The 22517-nt window shown below is 51.0% G+C and overlaps 1 protein-coding gene across 4 annotated transcripts in view; it reads left to right on the forward strand.

Annotated features, from left to right (window-relative positions):
- The window catches only part of GSG1L (GSG1 like), a 231142-nt gene that overhangs the window by 178498 nt on the left and 30127 nt on the right, over positions 1-22517 (forward strand). For all 4 annotated transcript variants that reach the window (XM_038539981.1, XM_038539982.1, XM_038539984.1 and 1 more), the window contains one exon: positions 13703-13814. In XM_038539981.1, the coding sequence (XP_038395909.1) occupies positions 13703-13814 (112 nt within the window). The remainder of the gene's footprint in view (positions 1-13702; positions 13815-22517) is intronic.

The following is a 22517-nucleotide window of genomic DNA, read 5'->3' on the forward strand; positions in this document are numbered from 1 at the left end:
CAGACATCGCCACACAAGGCCTTCCTCCTTCCTCAAAGTCTGCCTGGGGTACCCCATACTACATCACTTCTCACATTGCCGCCACGCTTCCAGTTACTTGCTCTCCTTCATGAGGACACACACACATTCCTGAACCTCCTTTGTAAGGACAAGTCATGACCAAGCAGATGTGTCAGTAAGGGTATTGTTACTTGGCCTGAGACACAGAGGGCCCTCTGTTCCATGCTCTGGTGGTGAGGAGAGTGAGCTGAGAGTGGTGGAGCAGGAGGGTTGGGGAGTGTCGGGGGAAACTAGCGGAGTGGAATAGCATGGTTCTCAGGACAGGAAGAACTTATACTCTAACCAGCATGTGTCACCATCCAAGGACATCTGACTAGCAGATGGAGCACTGCAACAGGAGTCCTGGGGTCAGATGGAGGTGAGGCATGGCAGCGACCAGTGTAGCCCTCACACTTGTAGAGCAGTGACTATGCTCTAGGCACTATTCTGTGTGCTTATGGCTCGTTCCTACAACCAGGTGGGGAAACTGAGGCATAGCATTTAACAGATTAGCCAGATCACATGGTCAGTAAGTGTTGGAAGCAGGATTTGGATGCAGGCAGTCTCACTCCAGGGGTGGGGTGATGGAGAGGGTGTTTTCCCAAGAGCCCTAGAAGACAATCAGCCACTTGGGAGGGAATTGGCAGTTTGGTTGGGGAAGGTATCTGTCAGCTTTGGGAGGCAAAGTGAGGTACACAGAGCTGCTCCTAGGTCAGGCCTAGGAAAGGTGAGCAGCCCCGTCTGGGTGGCCTGGGGCAGGAGCCGGGCAGCTGAGCCTGTGGCCAGGAGTCTCTGGCTGCATGGCTGAGCCTTGCTGGGGCGGGCAGGGCTGACTAAGGGGAGCCCCAGCAGCAGGCTGCCCCCAGGCCTGCATAGAGCCACCGCTCACTGGCTTCTGTGTGGGCCTCACAAACCCAGCTGAGCCTTGATTCCTTGCAGCCTGACATCTGGGGGCCTCGAAGCCTGGTCCCCGCTCGGAGCACCAGGGATCCGTGGTGGGAGCATTTCTCTGACTCGTGGGCCTTCTTTAGAAGAGGGATAGGCAGACTCACTCCCACCCAAGATGAGTATGGAAGGGACACCAGTGCCGACAGCAGCAAAGGCAGCGATGTGCAGGCCTGGCATTGATGCCATGGCACACCCTGGGCTCATGGGGGCCCTACCTTGCTATCCTCCATGAGCACCCCCTCCGCCCTGAGATTTGCTGAGACCCAGGCAACTGCAGATGCTTCCCCTGCCAGAGCTCTTTAGCGCTGGCCAGAGGGTGACCAGGGACAGCACCCAAGCCCAGGCTCTGCTGCCCCACCTCACTCCAACTTTGTCCTTTTGTCACCTGGCCGTGTAGGGCTCCATCTGGGCTCCTGTCCCAGGAGAGGGGTGGGCTAGGAGGTGCCTCTCTATGAGCACCCCTGAGCCAGATGTCAGGGATACCTGCACCTGTGGTGGGGACAGTAGAGCCGCTGGGCTTCCAAGGGGGCAAGGCTGACTGCGCCCCGGGCCCCCATGTCTTCAGGACTCTGCAGTGGCTCCTCATAGCACACTTGCTGCCTCCCTGTCCTGAATCTGAGAACAGACCCAAATTCCAGGTCTTAGCTTACATGTCACCTCCCCAGAGGGGCTGGTGCCAGCTTCCTTGGCCAAACTACCACTTTGTTCTCATGCCCTCTTTTCCTTTATAACATTTATTAAACTCTTGAATTTCAAATTTATGTATTTATTTTCCATCTTCCTTCCTAAGAATATCAGCTCCATGAGGACAGGGGCTTTGTTTGCCTTATATACTCCTTTATTTCCCAGACCACGAGAGGATGGTCAAGTGCTTTGCAAGTCGTAAAGTGCCCAAGGAAGAGGAGCCCGTCTGGAGGTTTTGGTCTCTGGAGGTTTTGCAGCAAGGCGCCAGCTCATCTCATTTTCCTGGTGCGCAGGCAGCTTCCTGGGCAGCGAAACTAATTGGATAGTATCACAGCGTCGCTGCAGGGAAGCGTGGAAGCCCAGAGCACTTAAAATCTAACCGGCCAGAAGAATAGGATTTGCATTTCAGCTAATGTGACTGGCGGATGGAAGAGTGGCTTTGGGAGGAATGTTCTCAAGGCTGGCCAGGTGTGAGGCAAGGGGGGCCCCAAATTCATCATCATTTTCTCTGTGTGGACCAGGGTCCCTCCTGGGCCAGGGACCCATGGTGGGGGGGCTTGGGGGAGCACCGTGTGAGACCCAAATACAGTGAGTATTCCTGCCTGGTTCTTGGGCACGTGGACTAGATACTCCTGGGAGGGAGAGACAAGGAGAGAGAACCAGACCAGGAGGGAGAGTCAACAACAGAGGCAGAAGGCAACGGAAGAAGAGACAGAGGCAGAAAGAGAGAGAAAAGCCAAAGGGAGGGGCCCACACAGCGGCCCCAGTGAGCACCCCCACCTTGGCCCCTGCTGATTTCAGAACCCCTGGTGCCTTTCCTAGTGTGAGCGTCTTGCCTAAAGAACGTGCTTTTAGTGTTTAAGGATACTTCTCTTTGATGCCACGAGGGCCCCCAAAGTTAAGCTAATTCCTTCCTCTGGTGCCCAACCCAAGAGAGACAATCAGTGTGCAGATTGGAGGAAAGCTGGACTTGAACTTCCAAGGGAGAGTGTGTGCTCTGCAGGATGCACTCCCCTGCCCCCCCACCCCCACTCACCCGCCCATGGCCCCCAGATGCCTAAGCCTGTCACCGGTGTGGCTGATGGGATGCACCCAAGCCTGCAGCCCCCCTTGGGTGCCTGGCAGCCAGCTCTCACCTGATCCAGCATTCCTCACACTCTGTTGTGCGCCCCTCCCTCCACGAAGGTTGCCACATCCACAGGGACTGCCACTTACTTCACATTTTCCTCTAAATCACTCACTTTTTTAAAAAAAACTTAAATGTATTCAGAAAGGAAGCTTCAGATCACGACCGGAAATGAAAAGCCAGTAGCACTTGCAATAAATAGAAGGGAATCGTAAAACTGGGGAAATAAAAGCTTCACCATTATAAAAATGTTTGTGGAGCATCTCAACCCCTGGTCTCCCCCTGGGCATGGCTTCCCTCTCCCCATCCCCCATGCAGCCACCAGGGCCAGTTGGTAACCTCCGGAGATATTTTTGGTGGTCACTGCTTGGAGAGCAGGGAGGTGAGTGTTCCTGGCCTCCAGTGAACTGGTAGAGGCTGGGGATGCAGCTAAACCTGCAAAGCACAGGACAACTCACCCCCTTGACCGAGGGTAATAGGCCCCAGATGTCAGTGATGCTAAGGTGCAGAACTTCTGGTCTGGAATAAGCTCCAGCACCTGAGGGACGTGTGTCCCACACTTGGGCAGCTTCTCCCCCTTCAGGCTCAGCTGCAACACCCCTCCCCAGGGACACCTCCCCAAGCCCCAGGGCGAGGACTCGGAGGGTCAGCTCCTGTGGCCCCTAGCTTGGCTCTCTGTCTGCATCCTGGTCTTACATGAGAGCTGCAAGCCGTCAGGGTGCCTGGCTCACAGGCATCTCTGTTTAGTGGTGGGGCCTAGAAGCTGGGGGTGGAGCTGGCTGGGAGCCTCTGAGAAGGCACCTCTCTTGGCAGACAGGGCTTCGAGGATCATGCATCCAGCCAGTTTGTTCCTCATAGTTGAGCCCAAGGCCAAGGCTTGGGTAGAATGTCAAGACCACGGTCCTGGGGTATATGAATCTCCAGGGTAAAGATGCAGAAGGCAGGGGAGAGAGGGCCAGAACTTTGACTTGGGGTGTAGACATGTCAGGGGAGCCTTCCAGCTCTGTGATGGAGGGCCCCATCTTGCTCTCCTCCTTCCCACCCATGCCTGCTCCCCTCCCTCCTACCATCGTCCTGTAGGTGAAGGCCCACCTTTTGTCTTGGGGGGCTTATGAACATCCAAGGCCATCAAAATGGGGTTAGTGCATGTGAAGAGTCACACAGGAGCAGCCCCAAGAGGACACAACTCTTTCTGAACAACCTTGAAGTTGGGAGCCCATAGCCAGACTGCTAGGATGCCCACTGCTGTCTGACGTCCGCTCATATTGGGAGAGGCCCCTCTGTGGGGGCTGACCTCATGCCTGTGTGCTCCCAGGGAAGTCCTGGAAGGGGGCTGCTCTGCTCACATCTGCATAGTTAAATTCATTCTTTCCTGGGACACACTGTCCTCTCTTCCTCCCCTGCTTCCTCCCACTCCCCCCAGGCAGGCAACTTTATCTGGTTCCCAGGTAGAAGGGAGAGAAGCTGGCTCTGCCTCTGCTTCATCACTCATTCTTCCAAGCCTTCCCAGTGAGCACCTGCATGTAGACTTGGGAAACCCACAAAGCTGGGACTTAGACTCTTGTTTTCTTGGTCTTCTGTGACATCTGTGCCCCAAAGTCATTGAGATCTTGTCTCTAGTTGCCCAGATGAAGGAGGCTATCAGGAAATGCTGAGACCAGGTGGGGGACAAACCCCATGATGTTTTTTAAAATATTTTATTCATAAGGGACACAGAGAGAGGCAGAGACAGAAGCAGGCTCCCCTTGGGGAGCCCAATGCGGGACTTGATCCCAGGACCCCGGGATCACGCCCTGAGCCAAAGGCAGATGCTCAACCACTGAGCCTCCCAGGTGTCCCCTAAATTCATGATTTTTAATATCAAAAATCATCCCACCACTAAATTGCCCTGTGCTACCCCAAGACTCACCAGGAATTGGGGCACAGCCTTGGGGGACTCCTTCTAGAACCCTACCTGGTGGGGAGAGTCTGAGCCTGTTCTTTGCCTCGGGGCTCAATGGAGGTGGCTGGGGCGGACAAGGCTGGTAGCGGTTCAGTAAACCCAGTTCTTGAAATGGGAAGGTCCCCAATTAAATAGCACCTCTGATTTGGGCCACTTCACATTAAAAGGCAAATAGAGAAATGAGCAGAATCCAAACAAGCGTGATGCTAATGAGTCAAGTGGTCTGAAAGGCAGACCTCTGTAGGAAGGGCAGAGGAATGGCAACGATCTAGCACCGGGCAGACAAGGTTGAGGGGTGACTCGGTAATTGCCAAGCTCCCAGAGGATCCCCCCCGAGAAGAAGCCAACCGGCTCACCCTCGTGTCCTCGGAGGGCAGAGCAAGAAATTAGCTTAAATTGGAGCTGGAAAGATTTAGGTTATGTGTAAGGAGGAACTTTTTAAACCCTGAAATATGCTACCAAGAGAGGCTTCGGGTTCTCGGGAGAGTGTCTAAAAATAGCCCAGTCTTTAAAAATAGTTCTGGGCAAGCTTTAAACAGAGCCTCAGCTCGGCTCCTTGGTCACGGTTTTCAGAGCAAGCGGCCCACCGTACGCGGCCCTCCCCAGGTCCAAGGGCTTGAGGGACAGTCAGAATCAGCCTTTGGTCCCTGTCCAGACAAACATCTGGATTTTTTTTTTTTTATGTTTTAGATACTTATAGATAAGGGATTTATTTTTCTGTCTGCCTCCCCGCTGATGGGTGTCAGGAAGTACCAACCTTTAGAATCTCAAAGTTTTCTTTCCACGGGAGCATATTCCAGGGCCGATGTTAAGTGGGTCAACCCCGTCCGTTACCCTGTGTCCCCGCGCCCCCCATTCCTGAGGCAGGGCTTTCCAGCATCTGTGGGGTGGCTGCAAATCATCCATCTCAGCAGAGCCCCCACACCTCCGGCGGACCTGCTCACCTACCTCCTGACCTCAGCAGCCTTGGCTTGGCCATGTCCTTGACGCCTGGGGAGCTACAGCGGCCTCTCCCAGCTTCCCTGCCTCCCACCTTCTAGGTGTCCGCTCGCCGGCCAGAGAGATCTTACAAGAGCACGTCTGATTCTTGCCTTCTTGCTGAGGGTTCCATGATTCCTGCCCGTTTGCCCTCAGGACAAAGCCCAAACTCCCTAAGAGAGCTCCAGAACTTTTTCAGTGTCTGGCTTATCCCTCTAGCAGGAGCTCCCCCACCCATGTGCCCTCCTGACAACCCTAATAGCCCGCCTGGCCACTTTGCCTCTGGGCTTTGCCAGAGCTGGTTCCATTGTCAGGCCCACCCTCTTGTTCCCTCGGAGCCCATAGCTTTCAGCTTGGACGTCACTTTCTCTGGGTGACATTCTTTCCTGACCTTCCCATGGGCCCCTGGCCTTCCCCACCTTGTCTGCCCTGGTGCACACCAGTCCCCAGCTTTCTCCCATCCCCCCAGAGCACTGGGAGACCAGTTCACTTGTTCCCAGGGCATTCCCTCCCCCAGCTGGAAAAGAGCTTGGCTCCCAGCAGGTACTCAGTACATGCTCAGGGACTAATCAACTGAATGTCAGGCCACCATAGCAGGGGCTTCAGCTCTGCTGTCATCCTGCCCAATCTCATCTGGTTTCAGCCTCCTCCAGGTCCCCACCAGCCATGTGACATCCCGACATGACGTGCATGGGATGTTGGCAAATCCAGATCGGTGCCCACATACACAAGAATAATTATTTAGACCTGAATGCTCTCCGAGTGTGTGAAGTAATCACTTAGACAGCATCTATTAATAATAAACTCTATTATAAATTAATTAATCAGCTATTTCCCGGATATCTCAATTAAATGGAGCGTGCCCTCAGCATAACACGTCCAATCCCCGCAAAAGGGAGGCAGGCCAGGTGCAAGACGTGTCTTGGAAGCCAGGCGGGCATCACTGCTCTGTATCCTGACCCAGGGGGCAGCTCCAGGCTGCAGAGTGTTCCCATGGGGGGGGTCGCCCGGGGCCAGGGTCCACCACTGCCCTCCGCACAGGGCGGCATCATGGGTTAGCACTCCCGCGTGTCCTCCCTCAGCGCTGGCGTCCCCCTGCCCTGTTGCCGGATCTCACTTTACCACTTCATACTCCTGAGCACGGCACTGCCCCGGGGCCACCTGCACTTGCACGGGTTGTCGCTCCTCTAACCAGCAGTCTCCCCCTGTCTACCTGATGGCTTGGGGTGAGCACAGGAACATCCTCTGTCTCCTCAGCATCCCTCCCTGCACCCCGCTGTCCCCTGTTTCCTGCTTCTCCCAGGGTTTTGATGCCTGCTCTAGGATTACTTGGCTGCTTTCTCTCCTCATTTCAGCCTACTGAAGCTGGGCGTCTGTCCCCAGCGGTCTGCATGTTGGCACATCCAGTGGCTGCTTCTCTGCCTTCATCTTTGACCTCACGGGCTACCCCCCACTTCTCGGCCTGCGTACATCGCCCGGCCCTGGTGATGCCACACTTGTTTCCTCCTGCCGCCGGGGCCTCTCCTTCGCCCGCTCCGCCCGCCCCTCCGGCCCGCCCTAGGCTCAGCTCCTCCTACAGTCTCTCTCCAGGTGGTCTCTCCAGGTCCTTGTCCCTGTGCCAGTGACTCGTGCATTTAATCCCAACCTAGGCCTTTCCCTGAACTCCAAACTTGCACACTCAGCTGCTTGCTTGCTAGCTCTGTTTGGATATAAGATATACATATCCCACTAATGTGGCCCAAATGGAATTCCACCCATCCCAGTGTCTTCCTTCCTTCACCTTCTTCATCTGCCCGATTGCCCACACCGAAACTCTAGAGGTCATCCTCAACTCCAGGTACCTTCGGCCCATGTCCAGCCCATCAGCGTGTCCTGTGTGCTCCACCTTCACACCTACCCTGGAGCTGCCCCCAGGATCTCTTTGTCGTGTTGTCCTATTTTATTTTCATCATGGCACCTCTCACTACTGGACGTTTTCTTGTTAACCTATGTGCTCGTCGTCTGGATCTCTCCTGTAGAACCTGAGAGCCTTGAGGGCGGGGCCTTAGTTGTCTGTCAGTGGTCCCCATGCACTAGAATAATGCGTGACATGTGAAAAGCATTTGGTAACTATTCACTGACAAATTGAATTAACGAATGATAAAGAAATGAATGATGACTCGGGTCTTGGCTCATGTGGACGACTTGTTCTCCCGAGTTGTCAGATCTGGTCCCAGGACTTTCCACGAGCCACCCTGCTGCCCCTCCCCCATGCACCTTGACATCCTTTGTCGTCTGTTCATTGGACACATTTTGAATACTTAAGGTGTGCTGAGACCACAGACTTGGTCCCTGGTCAAGTGTGCCATCTACAGGGCCTCTACAGTGAGTCTCAGGCATGCGTTCATTCATTCATTCATTCATTCATTCAAGAAACACTGATATAGGGCCTCCTTCCTGCCAAGCACTGTTCTAGATGCTTCACAAACATAAGCCACCTGATACTCATACTCATACTTAGGTGCTATTATTACCCCCATGTTACGCTTGAGGAAACTGAGGCACGGAAACGGGAGGTCACCTACTCAAGGTCACATAGCTGGTGAGTGACAGCACTGAAAACCATAGACTCTCTCTCGCTTTGTTTCACTCCTGCTTTACCCTGGGCTTACCTTCTGTCCCCCACCCACACTGTCTCTTAATTCTGGGCCCATGCCAGCCCTTTCGGACTTGACAGTTCACTTCCCATCCTCTGTTTGACCAGTGGAGGGTAGGGCAGGGAGTCGTGGCAGCCCTTCCTATCTGGGGTCTGGGAGGCATCACACCCAGCCCAGCTCTGGCCCCTCACTCAGGTCACTTCCAGTGCTCTCCAAAGTCCCCCAGGGGCTGGGAGGAGCCATGCCTGCCTCACCATGTGGGCCGTGGGTCGAGGCTCTAGTTCATGACATCAGGAGTTGGAAATTGAGACTGACAGCCAAGTTTCCTGGTATGGGGCCCCACCAGGAAGCAGCAGGAGCAGAGCAGGAAAGCCTCATTCATTTAGTTCATGCTAATTTAAGAGGTGCAGACACTCTGCTGAAAGTCACTTTTTAATTCAGAGGAGCTGGAAACAATTCCTTCTGTGAAGATTTGTATGACAGATGCTACCACGGACCTCCCTTTGCCGAGCAGACATGCTTCCAGAAACATGGGCGAGGGTCGGATTTTTAGAGGAGAATCTTCAAAATGCAATCAGAGAACCTCACCAACCTTTCTTTGAGTGAATTGTAATTTTCTTAAAGCACGGCCTTTCATATTTGGGAGTAAATGGAATTCGATTGAGAAATCAATGGTTTTTCAAACTAACACTTTGGAAAATTAATTATTCTGCCAACAGGCTGGGTCTGGCTTCTGGGTCTAGCTAGGAGTTTTCATTATGTCCCCACTGCCCTAATACAAGGAGAGGTTGTTCTCGTGAATGTTCTCCTTTAGTAGATACTCATTAGAATTACCAATGGCTACCAATATCCCCATTTTATAGATGAGAAAATCAAAGGCACCCAGAGGTCACATCACCCGGAGAGCATCTGGGCTGGCATAGTGTGGAAGGAACCATAGAAGTTAGAATGGTTGAGGGTTTGGAGAGCAAGCCCCACCCCCCAGAAAGGGACTGGGAGGCAGGGGCTTGGGAAGGGGTCAGGACCCCATTAAAGGCACAAGGCTCCTAGGTAGGGGACCAATTCCAGGGGGAATGAGCACTGGGCAGTGAGGAGAAGAGGCTTGTCCTCCCAGCTAACAGACTCTCCTGTAGGTTAAACTAAAACAGCGTGGCATTGACACAAGAACAGAGAGAGATCAGTGGAACAGTGCCATTAGGACGCAGACTCACATACATGTGGGGCTTGGACTGTGTCATTTAAAATCAGTGGAGGGAAAATAAAATAAAATAAAATCAGTGGAGGGGGTGCCTGGATGGCACGGTTGGTTAAGTGTCTGCCTTCGGCTCAGGTCACGATCCCGGGGTCTCGGGATCAAGCCCAGCTTCATTGTTGGGGTCCCTGCCCGACAGGGAATCTCCTTCTTCCTCTCCCTCTTCCCCTCCCCCGTTTGTGCACTCTTTCTCAAAATTAATAAAATTTACAAAAATCAGTGGAGAAAGAACAGGTCATTCTATAAGGATTCGAAATAATTAGCTGCTCATTAAATAGTTAACTTAGATCCTTAACTCGAGCCATTCACCAAGATAAATTCCAGGTGAATTAATATAAAAATATAGGAATATAGGAACATGTGTCTATGATGCCACTTTTCTAAAAGTAGACACAGGCAGCAAAAACCTAAAAGGAAAAGACTAGTAAATTTGGTGATATCAAATATCAAAAAGTAGGACAAACACGGCTTTATCCATAGTTGCCAAAACTTGGAAGCAACTGAGATGTCCTTCACCTGGTAGATGACCCACAGGTGAGTGACCTGTGATGTGTCCAGACGGTGGAATATCATTCAGGCGCGAAGAGCTACGGAGGAACCTTATATGCGTATTGCTAAGTGAGAGAAGCCGATCTGAGAAGGCCACACATACCGTATGATTTCAACTATGTGACATTCTGGAAAAGGCAAAGTTATGAAGGTGGCAAAAAGATCAGTGTTTGCCAGGGGTTTAGGGATGCAGGGAGGGAGAGGGGTGAATAAGTGGATCCCAGAGGATTTTTAAGTCTGTGAAACTATTTGACACAGTAATGATGGATACATGTTACCAAAGATTGGTCAAAATCCATAGAAAATACAACACAAAGCACAAACCCTAATGTAAACTAAGGATCTAGCTAATAGTAATGGATCAGTACAATTTGTCAATTGTAACAAATGTACTGCACAAATGCAAGATGTTAATCACATGAGAAACTGGGAGGGTGGCGACCAGCAGCACAGGGGAACTCTCTGTAAGTCCCCCTCACTTTTTCTAAGAAAACTTGAAACTGCTCTAAAAAAAGTAAAGTCTATTAATTAAAAAATAAAAAGATGTTCAGCACATAGGAAAAGACAAGCAGTAAACTCTCTGTAGTCTATGCAACAGGCAGGATTAATATCAGGATACATAAAGAATTCCTACCAATTAATAAGGGAAAGTGTAGTTTTTTGAAAAAAGAAAAAGTTGACAAAGGATACAGACAGGCACTATATACACAGAGGTAGGAATGATCTACCCAAAGGTGATCAGTGATTGGGTGAAAGGTGCCCAAGCTAATCTAGCAATGAGGGGAAAATAAAACTTAAAACAGTGTTGAAGTGTCATCCTGCATCATGCAAGGAGCAGTTTTTAACGTGTTAGCATCTCCAGTGTTGGTGAAGAGCCGGGTAAGTCCCCCCAGACAGCCGGCAGAAGCACAAGGTGGGACAACCAGCGCGTAACAGCGATTTCCCAACATTGACTCAAATTTAAAATGCATATGCTTTATGACCCAGAAATTCTTATTATTCCCTCCGGAGAAATGCTTGCTGATACACAAAGACTTGCAGAAAGGTGTTTATTGCAGCACTGCTTATAGAGCAAAAAGCTGGAAGTAATTTAAAACCGTCAATTGAGTGGATAAATAAAACACGGTGCTTGGTTATTAAGAAATCATATACATCGGTTCCAGAGAATAGGGTATATCTCTTATGTACCTTTGGCAAGTTCACCCAGAATTGTATCAAGTAAAAAAATAAGATCTCCCTGTGGCTCACCATTCTCCTCCTGCCAACAGACTGAGCCCAGGCAGAGAGGACCAGAGAGGACGCTGTTGTTGGATGTGATAGCCCAGGACAGTTCTGTGCCACCTGCCAGGGCACAGCCAGGGATGCGGTCTAGGGTGTACTCGGGCCTGGCAGAGATAGCTCTGGGTAGGCTGGGACTTTAGGAGGCTCCGGTGCCTGGATTTCCTCCCTGGATTTCCTGACTCGAGTGCTCCCACTGGCTTGCATCTGAGGTCTGAGAATAGTGGGAACTGTCCATGAGGGGCTGACCCAGGCTCAGAGAGGTGCCCAGCCACCTCTGTCTCCACTGGGCCCAGGGTCCAGTGACTGGAGTGAGACCCAGAGATGTGCTGGAGCACCGACTGTGCACACCTCTGCTCTGCTCTGCTTTCAGTGACAGCACATGGGTAGCTTGAAATTGGCCATAGTGGGAGTAGTTGCACCATCGAACTTGGCAATCACGACCATTTGGGACTTTTCTTTTCCCTCTGGAGAACCAGTGGCTAAACATTTATCTTCACACTATGGGAACACGGGATGGCCCCCTCCTTCCACTCCCCACGCTGGGTTCTAGGATGCAGAGCCCTGCTGTCTCTTCTGTCTCTGCTTTATCTCCACCTCTTCTCCCCTTATCTCCACCTTTCCTCTTACCTCCTCTTCAAGAAGAGGGGAGAGGGTGATCAGGCAACCGAGGGAAGACAGATGCATGCTGGGCAGCATGGAAAAGGCCCTGGAGTTGAGGGCATTTGGATCTGCACACCAGTCACAAAGATGCCATTGACTCCCTTTGTGACCATGGACAGACTCCAGGCTTCTATTTTCTCACCTGTGAAATGGGTATAATCATACTGAGGGCTACTATATACAGCTGTGCAAGAGGGCTTCTGCTTCAACTCCAGGGAGGGACATGCACGTAGACTGTATTGTGAATAGAGCCTTATGGAGACGTGCAGTGGGCAACCTGAACAATGGTACATAGGCCTGATCGTGGTACTTCATGATACTTCTGAGAGTTGTCATGAAAATTAAGAGGGAATAACAGAATGCGTGGCACATAGCAGGTGCACAAGCATGATTACTTTCCTCGTTATCTACGTCTTCCCTCCTCATCAATACCTTATCACTCTATCTTAAAGTCAGGTTGATGAGGGCTCCCGACGCCACCATCCATACAGAGAATTGCCCCCAGGGTTCTAATAATCCTGATAGCTGTAATGATAACATACCCCCTAGGCACCGACACTACCCTTCACCTTACCAGTCACAGTCTTCATCTTAGGGTTCAAACACTTGAAGCTCAGAGAACGAAGCTTTGCCCAGTGCTACAAGGTGAAAATGTGATGGAATAGGATTCCCACTCAGATCCTTGGGAACCCAAATTCTCCCAGCCAGTGGGCTCAAAGATTTTTGACCTTGAGCCACAGGAAAGCATTTCTTATTTCAGATACATGAATAGAACTGAAAATTTCACAAAACAATATTCACTCTTGCTACACTTGATGGTATCAGATATTTCTATTCTATTCCGTCGTCGTCGTCGTTGTTGTTGTTGTTTTAATGCTGGCAATCAATGCTGGCAATCAGTGGAGGTGATTTCATGACCCACTAGTCTAGTGAGTCCAGACCTGCAGTTTGAAAAATACTCTCTAGGCTGCTTCTCCCAACTATAGTGCACAGGCTAACTTCGGCTGATGCCTGTTTTTGTAAATAAAATTTTATTGGGGGCAGCCCGGGTGGCTCAGCGGTTTGGTGCCACCTTTCAGCCCAGGGCCTGATCCTGGAGACCCTGGATGGAGTCCCATGTCGGGCTCCCGCATGGAGCCTGCTTCTCCCTCTGCCTGTGTCTCTGCTTCTCTCTCTGTGTGTCTCTAATGAATAAATAAATAAAATTTAAAAAATAAAAATAAAATAAAATTTTACTGGTACGTCGCCATACTCATCCATCTATGTATTATCTGTGGCTCTTTTGTGCTATAGCAGTAGAGAAGTAGTTGCAACAGAGACTGCGTGGACCACAGAGCCTAAAATATCTGCTTCTCTGGTACTTCACAAAGTTTACCCATCTGGGCCCAGATCTGACTCTGTGTCTCCTTTGTTTAATTTCGCCAGGCCTGCCCTGTGCCCTCTTGCCCAAACTCCAGCACCTTGGCTGGCCCAGGAAAGCACCACCCTCGGGCTTCCCGCTGGGGTCCTGCCACCATCCCTCTGCCTCCTGTGCTGTCCCCCAGCACAGACACAGGGGGACAGAGCCCCAGATGGCCTCCTGACCCCTTGTTCTGCTCCGCCCACAGGCCTCCTGGGAATGGTAGCCCATATGATGTACACACAGGTGTTCCAGGTCACCGTGAGCCTCGGCCCCGAAGACTGGAGACCCCACTCCTGGGACTACGGGTGGTCCTTCTGGTAAGTGGCTTTGACCTTCAGGCATGCTGGGACTTCAGCAGTCGGCCCAGCTGGGGGAGAGAGGGACAGAAGATGAAGGCAAAGGCAGCCCAGAGTCCAAAGGCACTTTGAGACCTTAGAGCTGGGGTTGGCAGACTCTGGCCCATGGGCCAAATCTGGCTCACCACCTGTTTTTATGCAGCCCTCAACCTAAGGATGCTTTTTACATGTCTAAATACTGGAAAGTAAATCAAAAGAAAAGTAATGACATCTTGTGATGTGTGAAAATGAGGCAAAATTTCGATTTCAGTGTCCATCAATGCAGTTTCATTGGGACAAAGCCACACTTACACTGACCTGTTGCCCGTGGCTGCTTTCACGCTACAACAGCAGAGTTGTGGGTTCTGATTGTGACTGACACTCGATGGGCTGCAAAACCTAAGATATTTACTCCTGACGCTTGACAGAGAAAGTTTGTCGACCCTGCTATACAGGCTGCTCTGAAGGTGGAGATGGAAGCTAGCAAACCGTGGGGACCCTGGGGTCTGACAGGCTAGGGATCCAAAGGAAGGCAAGACTCCCAGGCGTAGGTAAACACGGGGTATGTATTGTTAGTTCAGGCAACAGAAGAGTCCAAGTGGATCAGCTAGGGTGCCTTGGGTTGTAGCAGAAAAATCCATCCATGTCAGTCCAAGCAATGCGGAAATAAGTTGGTTCCTGTAAGTGGAAGGTGCAGCCATGTCGTGGACTTCAGGGTATGTTCGATCCAGAGTCTCTGATGTCATCAGGACTGACTCTTCCTCTTCCTCGGTGATCATCTGCACATTAACCCTATCCCTGGGTGGGCTTCCCTCCTGGTGAAGTAAAAGCTGCTCCTGAGGCTGGTGCTTCTTCCTCCACATCACAGGAGAAGAAAGGGCTTCTCTTTCCCCAACATTGACTAGAATCCCAAGCTTCCCTCGCATGGACCTAGCTTAGCTCATTTTCTTTCTCCTGAAATCATCACCACAGCTGAGGGAATGTCATGAGCTTATTGGCTTATCTTGCCCACACTCACCTCTGGAATGAAGAATGAGCCAGAAACTCACAAATGGTGAGTAGGTGGAATGGATGCTGGGTGAGCTACTACACGGTCAGCTTCAGGCACAGCTGGATCCAGGTGATCTGGTGATTCATCAGGAGCTTAGGCAATCTCCCCTCCCCACTTTGCTGTCTCTGTTCCCTTTGTGTTGGTTTCATTTACAAGCAGTTTTTCCCCAAGCAGAGATGGTCACCAAGCCCAGCTCAAGGCTTACATTTTACAAATGCAGCAACAGTAGCAGAAACATGGGGCTTCTTTCCAATATTTCCAGCCAACATCCTGCTTATGGCTTTCATTGGATTGGCTTAAGTCAGGTGTCCACCCCATGACCAATGATTTAGACCCTGAACAGACTGGACTACTCTCATTGGTCTGGCCTGAGTCACAAGGTCAAGCAGGAGGGATTGGCCCCACCCAAACCCTTGGACAAAGAAGAGGAGGAGAGGTCCCCCAGCAGAAATTTGGGGGTGGGATGGGGTCATCAGAAGAAGGAATGCATGCTGGCAAGAATGCGACCACAGATGTCCATTACCCAGGGTCTGCAGGTCTGCAGACCATTTATCCACTTAATTACTTTACATGCATTTACTGGATGCCTACTTGGGGACAGCCACTGTCCTAGGAGCTGCAGGCACAGCAGTGGCCAAGACACTGTTGTAACAGGCCATTGAGACAAGTACACAAGCTATCATGTGGTGATGGGGGGTTCAGAGCACAGAGGAGGGGTTGCTGACCCAGCTTGGGGCAGGGAGGGTCCTCTGGGGAGAAGGTGGCCAGGCAGACTGGTGGAGGAGGGAACGAGAGAGTGTGCTGGGCAGGAGGAACAGCAGGTAGCAGAGGCTTTGGAGGAAGATGGTCAGAGTGGAGCAGGAAGGACTCTAACACAGAAAGACCCCCTTTCACCCCCCACCGTGGGGACTCCTGCTAATTGCTGCCCCTTCCCCCTCTGCTTGGCTCCACTCCTGTAAAGCCATGTGCCTTAAAGGGACCTGGACCCTCCAACACCATCCTGATCCCTTGAAGTGGAGGGACCGCAGGGAAACCAGCTAAGGCTCTGACCCCCTTTTCACCCAATGCTTCCCTCCCTCTAGCAGTTCTTGCCTGAGCTCTTGACCTCAGAAGCTCGTCATCTGAGCTAGAGAAGGTGACAAAGGAAAGGAATGAACATTTTTAAGTGTTGAGCCTGTGTGTGATAATCCCTGCCATGTATGGAGCGCTGGTATGTTGCCGTAACAACACCATGGGGCGGGTACTTTGTGGAGAGGAAACTGAGGCACAGGGAACTTAAGTCACCCATCCAGGCTGTCTGGCTGCTGAGCGGCAGAGCAAGGATCTGAACCCAGGCAAGTCTGGCCTCGGAGCCCACACCCTCAGCCTCTGTATTTTGCCTCTCCGAGAATGGGTAATGCAAAGACAGTTTGTAGATATGCTTAGCACACTGTTTGACGCATGGTAAGTGCTCTTAAACACCAGCCTTTCTTTTTTTTTTCTTATTGATTTTATTTATTTATTTATTTATTTATTTATTTATTTATTTATTTATTTAGAGAGCACCAGTTGGGGGAGGGGCAGAGGGAGGGGGAGAGAGAATCTCAAGCAGACTCACGCCGAGTGCAAGTATGGAGGCTGATATGGGGCTTGAGCTCATCCTGAGATCATGACCTGAGCCAAAATCAAGAGCCCAAGAGCCCGACACCTAACTGACTGAGCCACCTAGATGCCCCAGACACCTGCCCTTCTAATATTACTGTTATTGATATGAAATTAACATATGCAAAACCCCCGTGTTGCATGTGTGAAAACTAGGGCTCAGAAAGGTTGGGTCAGTCCCCCAGGGTCCCACAGCCTGAGGTGGTAATAGGATTCTCAGGTCTCTCTTTCTAGGAGCCCCTAGCTCTCTACCCTGGCCCCCAGCATCTAAAACCAAGCCTGCTGATGTCAGCCACAGCAACCTTTCTTTCTATGGAAGCTGGGCCTCGTGGCTTGCTCTTCTGCTCCCTTGGGGCTGGCCTCGTTCTCATTTGACTTATTTAAGGCCGGGGCCCAACGTGCGGTCCCTATTAGGGCTGATCCATTTCTTCTTGTCAGCAAGGCCTGCAAGATGGATCAGCCCCATTTTTCATCCTTTGCTTTTGGGGCCTCGCCAGGGCTGTGCAGTGTCATTTCTCTTGTTTAATATGTGTGAGGCCATTTGTCAAAATTCTGGACCCAGCGCCTCCCCTGTCCCTGCCCCAGGCACCAGAGAGGAGACCAGCTTTGAGGCCAGGCAGCGCCAGCCTCTTGTCTCCCCACCCAGCAGGGCAAGACACACCTCAGGAGTTTGGGAGGTGGGGGTTAAGAGGTCAGATATCAGAGATGCCCAGCTGATGTTAGGCACCAGCTTCTGGGAGGAACATCTGTGCAGGAAGAGAAGTTTCCATGATTGGGAGTCAGACAGCCTGGCTTACAGTTTACCCTGACGTGCATGGCTAGGGTGCTGTGGGCCGGCAGCGCAGAGGTGTGGTTGAGGCCAGAGGAATCAGATGACTTAGGAACAGACTCTCACTCTGACTCTTGCTGGCTGCAGAGTTGCATGAGGTCACTCAGCCTCCCCATACCTCAGTATCCTCATCTGTAAAATGGGGATGGCGTGAGTCTCTACTCAGGGGGCTCTTGCAAGCAGTGTGTCAGTTTTCTCTTCATTTATAACACATCACCCTAACATTTAGTGGCTTAAAATAAAAATATGTTACTGTCTTTTACGGTTTAGTGGGTTGACTGGGCTTAGCCAGGTCGTTCTTGCTCAGGGTCCTGCATGACACTTAGGTGGGATGTTGGCTGGGGCGGCATCATCTGGGACGTGGCCAGGCAGGGTGTCCAAGCAGGCCCCGCCTCCCAGCACTGGCTGCGGTGCGGGCTGGGGGCTGGGGGTCAGCTAGGCAGTCAGTGGGAGCAGCCTCTTGCGGGGAGCAAGGACTCCAAGAGGTCTGAGCAAAAGTGACAAGTTTATGACCTTGCCTCAGGAGTCACACTGTCACTTCTGGTACATTCTGTTGGTCAAGAGCAAGTGATGTGGCCGGATTCAAGGAGGAGGGGCTGCACAAAGCGTGAACTTCGGGAGGTGAGGCTCCTGGTGGTGTGAGGGTCATCTCTGGTTAGGGGCTATGATGAGGACCATGTGAAGTGACGCGAATGAGGTGCTTAGCACAGAGAGTGTGCTCCACAAATGTTGCTGGAAAGGCAAGCAATCCAGCCTCTCAGAGTACTCGTCTCTAGAGCAGGTAATAGTGATGTGTGTTTCATAGGGTTGTTGGAGGGACTACGTGGGACCAAACTTTTAAAGTGCTTGGCACACAGGAAGTGCTTATAAGGGGCAGTGATCATAAACGGTGGTAATGACACTGAGCCTTTGGTAATGCTGCTCTCACTTGATGAGAGGCATGTGTCCCGAACGTCCCTGTGGTGACTTCCAGTGGGCAGGCAAGTGGTCCCTTGCTGTCTGGTCTCTGGGCTCCACCTGCCTTGGACATGCCTCTCACATTTGCTCCCAGGATGTCAGTGTTTCCTTACGATCCAGCCCTGCCCATGCCTGACTCCCCACTTTGGCCCTAAGCTTCAGAACCCCATCGTTGCCTGAGCCCGGGACCCCTCTAGTGCTCCTACCTTTTTTCCCCCCAGCTATGTGGGTCCTGAGCTGTTTGGTCCTGTTTCCCCTGAGCTGTCTGGTCCTGCTGCGCTGACTCCCACAGAGGAGTTACCATGTCAGACAGTTCAGGGACCGGGACACAGCCTCAGAAAGAGCAAAGGCTCAGGTCACACAATTATCCTAGGTGCTGCGAACTGCATGCAGCCCGGGGCTGAACCCAGCCCGGTGATGTTTTGTGTCCACCTGCCACGGTGTTATATAAAAGATGTATTTGGGTGCCTGGTGGCTCAGTCAGTTAAACATCTGCCTTTGGGCTCAGGTCATGATCTTGGGGTCCTGGGTTGGAGCCCCTCCTCAGGCTTCCTGCTCAGTGGAGAGTCTGCTTCTCCCTCTCCCTCTGCCCCTCCCCCCTGCTCATGCTTGTGTTCTCTCTCTCTCTCTCTCTCTCACACACACACACACAAACATACACACGCACACACACACACACAAATCTAAAAAAAACTATTAAAACTACAATGTTTAAAAAAATAAAAAATAAAATATGTATTTGTTTTTAACATCTAAAAAAGTAAAACTTTTACATAAATATCCAAGTTTGGGGCTTCTCTTCACCATTAGAAGTTATGGCCTTGCCTAACTGGCATTGCCACATGGCAGCGGGAGCTGAAGCTGAGTGGCGGCTGCCCCTTTAGATGGGGCACATGCTCTCCAGGTCACCGTTGTCCCCACCACTCCTTATTGCCTTATACTTTCCCCAAATCATCATCCACCAGACCCTGCAGGAATTTGAGTTGTGACCCCTTCATGGAAGGTCAGCATGGCAGTTTTCCTGGCGATGACAGGAAAGTGGAAAGCTAGTCACTTTGTTCTTCTCTTTTGAATTTGACCAAAATGGAGAAAGATTTTTAAAAAGCGCCCCTCCTACCACAAAACAGTGAAACCCCAATCCTGAGCATTCAGCCTGCAGACTGACTGTGGGAGAGGATCATGGAGTTGTACTTCATAAGAGCTAGAAGCCCAGAGAGGTTAAGCAGTTTGGCACAGGTCACAGAGCAAAGAGTAGCAGGTTGGGCCAGTACTGAGTGGGTGGTGCCTCTCTGTGTGCCTCTGAGACTCCGTCTGTGTGAAGCGCAGTGGCAACGAAGGCTAGCTTCTTCCCTCTCTTGGGATCCTAGGCTGCCCTGCCCTCTCTGCAGGCCGTAGCTGGCATTTCAGCAGATTGACCCCTTACGGGTGGGGCTTCTGCTGCTATCACCAATGAAGAGCCTTGGCCTCAAAGAGCCCCTGGAGAGGGTGTATTTACTGATGTCCCTGCTGAGAGGCTGTGTGGTCAGCAGGAAGCTGGAAACTCTCACTTTTTCATGTATTGCCAGGCAGCTAGCCTTGGCCTCCCTTTGTCTGAGACCAGGGAGGGAACGGTATGGCTGCCCAAGGGTGCCTGCTGGCCATGGTTGGACTAGCTGGGCTTCTTGAACCTGCCATCATCAGCTCTTGGTCCCTTCTGCTCTGGGGCACTGAGCATTTGTGTCCTGACCTGCACAGTGACTCTGTGCCTATCTGTCTTGAATGAGGATGAGGGCTGCCTCTCTCAGTGGTCAGTAAACAGTCTTCCCACTGAGCAGGGCCTGGGGCAGATTGCAAGGTGGCATCTATGTATGCATCTCTGAATCTGCCTCCAGCATCCCCTCTGCCCCGCCCTGCAGCTCCCAGAGGACAGAGTGGTTGACAACCACTGTGTCGACCCTATCACCCTCGCATTTCCTCCCTACAGTGTCCACTCTGCTCTTGGCTCCAAAAACCAGGCCAACCTCCCACGTATCTCCCTGCACCAGCTCAGAAGTGCACCAGCTCAGAAGGGCAAGCTGCAAACATCAGCAGGTGTTCCAGCCCTGAGGTTTTCAAACTCTGCCCTGCGTGGGGGCCCCGGGGGGTGTTAGGATGAGGCACAGCAGGGAGATTCACGCAGGCAGCCCTGAGCCCTTCATCCACATGAAAACCAGGACTGTGTTTTTATATCAATTTGTTCAATGTGTTATCATCGTATCTGTATTACTTCATTCTACAAATATTTACTGAGCACCTACTGTGTGTGTTCTAAGTGCTAAGGATATAGCAGTGAACAAAACAAAGCTCCTGTTCTCACGAAGCTGAAGCTCTGGCATGGGTGGAAAGAACATCAAAAAACAAATAATTGGGACTACCACTTCTGGAAGGATGAAGTACACATACTTCTCCCTATTTCTCCTGCTAAGTATAACTAAATCCTGGAACATCAGACATAAAGCACTTAAGCATAAGAAGACTCTGAAGAGCGGACAGAAGACAGTAGACTCAGTAGACTCTCTCAGGGTCTGAGAGACAGCACATTGGTATGGACTTTTTGTCTAGTGCATCCCACTTTGGAAATGAAGAAGTCAGCAACCCAGCAATGCCAAAAGGTGCGCGCGCACACACACACACACACACACACACACACACACACACACACACACACAGACCCCACCAAAGGTCTGCTTTCTGTAGCCAAAGGACCAGAGAAGGGGGAGCCTACTAAGAAAACTTAGCAATAACTGCTCTCTATAGTCCTACATCACGGAAAACAAAGCACAAGCAGACCAACGGTTGTGGCTTGACACCCCCTGCCATACCAAGCTTGGATTCACCTCCTCAGGCTGCAGTGAGGCACCTAAGTGCGTGCCCCCTCACCTGCTGTGGTGATGCAGGAGTAGGGAGCTGGGACTGTCACTTTGCTGGAGCAGTAACAAGCCCCACCCATCCCCAAGTGGCAGTGGAGATCCCATGGGGAGCCTGGACCCTGACCCCAGCTGGCAGTAACATGACTGAATGTGTTCCCCCTAAGGCTGGGAGCACCACTCTTTCAGCATGGTGCTAGAACTTCTCAGGAGTGCAGGACAGCATGAAAAGTAAAGCATACAGACTGGAAAGTAAGAAGTAAACCATACTTATTTGCAGATGCCACGATTGTCTATGTAGAAAAATCCAAGAAATCTACCAAAAAATGCCTGGACCTAATATAGGAGTTCAGTATAGTCTTGGGATATGAGAGAAAAACCACAAAAATCAATTATACATACATATCTCTAAGATTTACTGAATTTAGAGAAAGAGCCTGTGTGTGTGTGTGTGTGTGTGTGTGTGTGTGTATGAGTAGGGGGAGGGGCAGAGAATCTTCAAGCCGACTCCCCACTGAGCATGGAGCCTGACATGGGGCTGGATCTCACGACCCGTGAGATCAAGACCTGAGCCAAAACCGAGAGTCAGATGCTCAACTGACTGAGTCACACAGGTACCACAATCAATGTTTTTTAAGATTTATTTATTTGAGAGAGTGAGCAAGAGAGCACTAGCAGAGGAAGGGCAGAAGGAGAGGACAAGGAAGAGAAAGAATCTCAAGCAGACACCCTGCTGAGCGTGGAGCCAGATGCAGAGCTCAGTGTCAAGATCCTGAGATCACGGCCTGAGCGGAAACCAAGAGTCAGATGCTCACCCAACTGAGCCACCCACACGCCCCAGGGCCCCTATTATATTTCTATAACATTGAGCAGTTGGACAACAAAACTAATAATACAATACCATTTGCACTTAAAAAAAAGTGAAACACTTTGTCCTAAATCTAACAAAACTTCTGTAGGACTGGCATGCTGAAAACCACAAAATGACAATGAACGAAATCAAAGAAGATTGAAATCAATGGTGAGGAATACCATGTTTGCGGTAAAGACGTCAATTCTCCGCACGTTGGTATATAGGTCTCATGCAATTCCTATTAAAATCTCAGCAAGACTTCTTGTAGGTATAGACAAGATTATTCTAAAATTTATTAGGAGAGGCAAAGGAACTAGAATAGCTAAAACAAATTTGAAAAACAAGACTAAAGGTGGGAGGAACCAGTCTATCCAATTTCAAGACTTAATATATAGTTACGGTAGTCCAGACTGTGTGGTATTGGCAGAGGGATACACAGAGATCAATGGGACAGAGTAAGGGACCCAGA

Source organism: Canis lupus, chromosome 6 (genome assembly GCF_011100685.1).
Source record: "Canis lupus familiaris isolate Mischka breed German Shepherd chromosome 6, alternate assembly UU_Cfam_GSD_1.0, whole genome shotgun sequence".
NCBI classification, from domain to species: domain Eukaryota; kingdom Metazoa; phylum Chordata; class Mammalia; order Carnivora; family Canidae; genus Canis; species Canis lupus.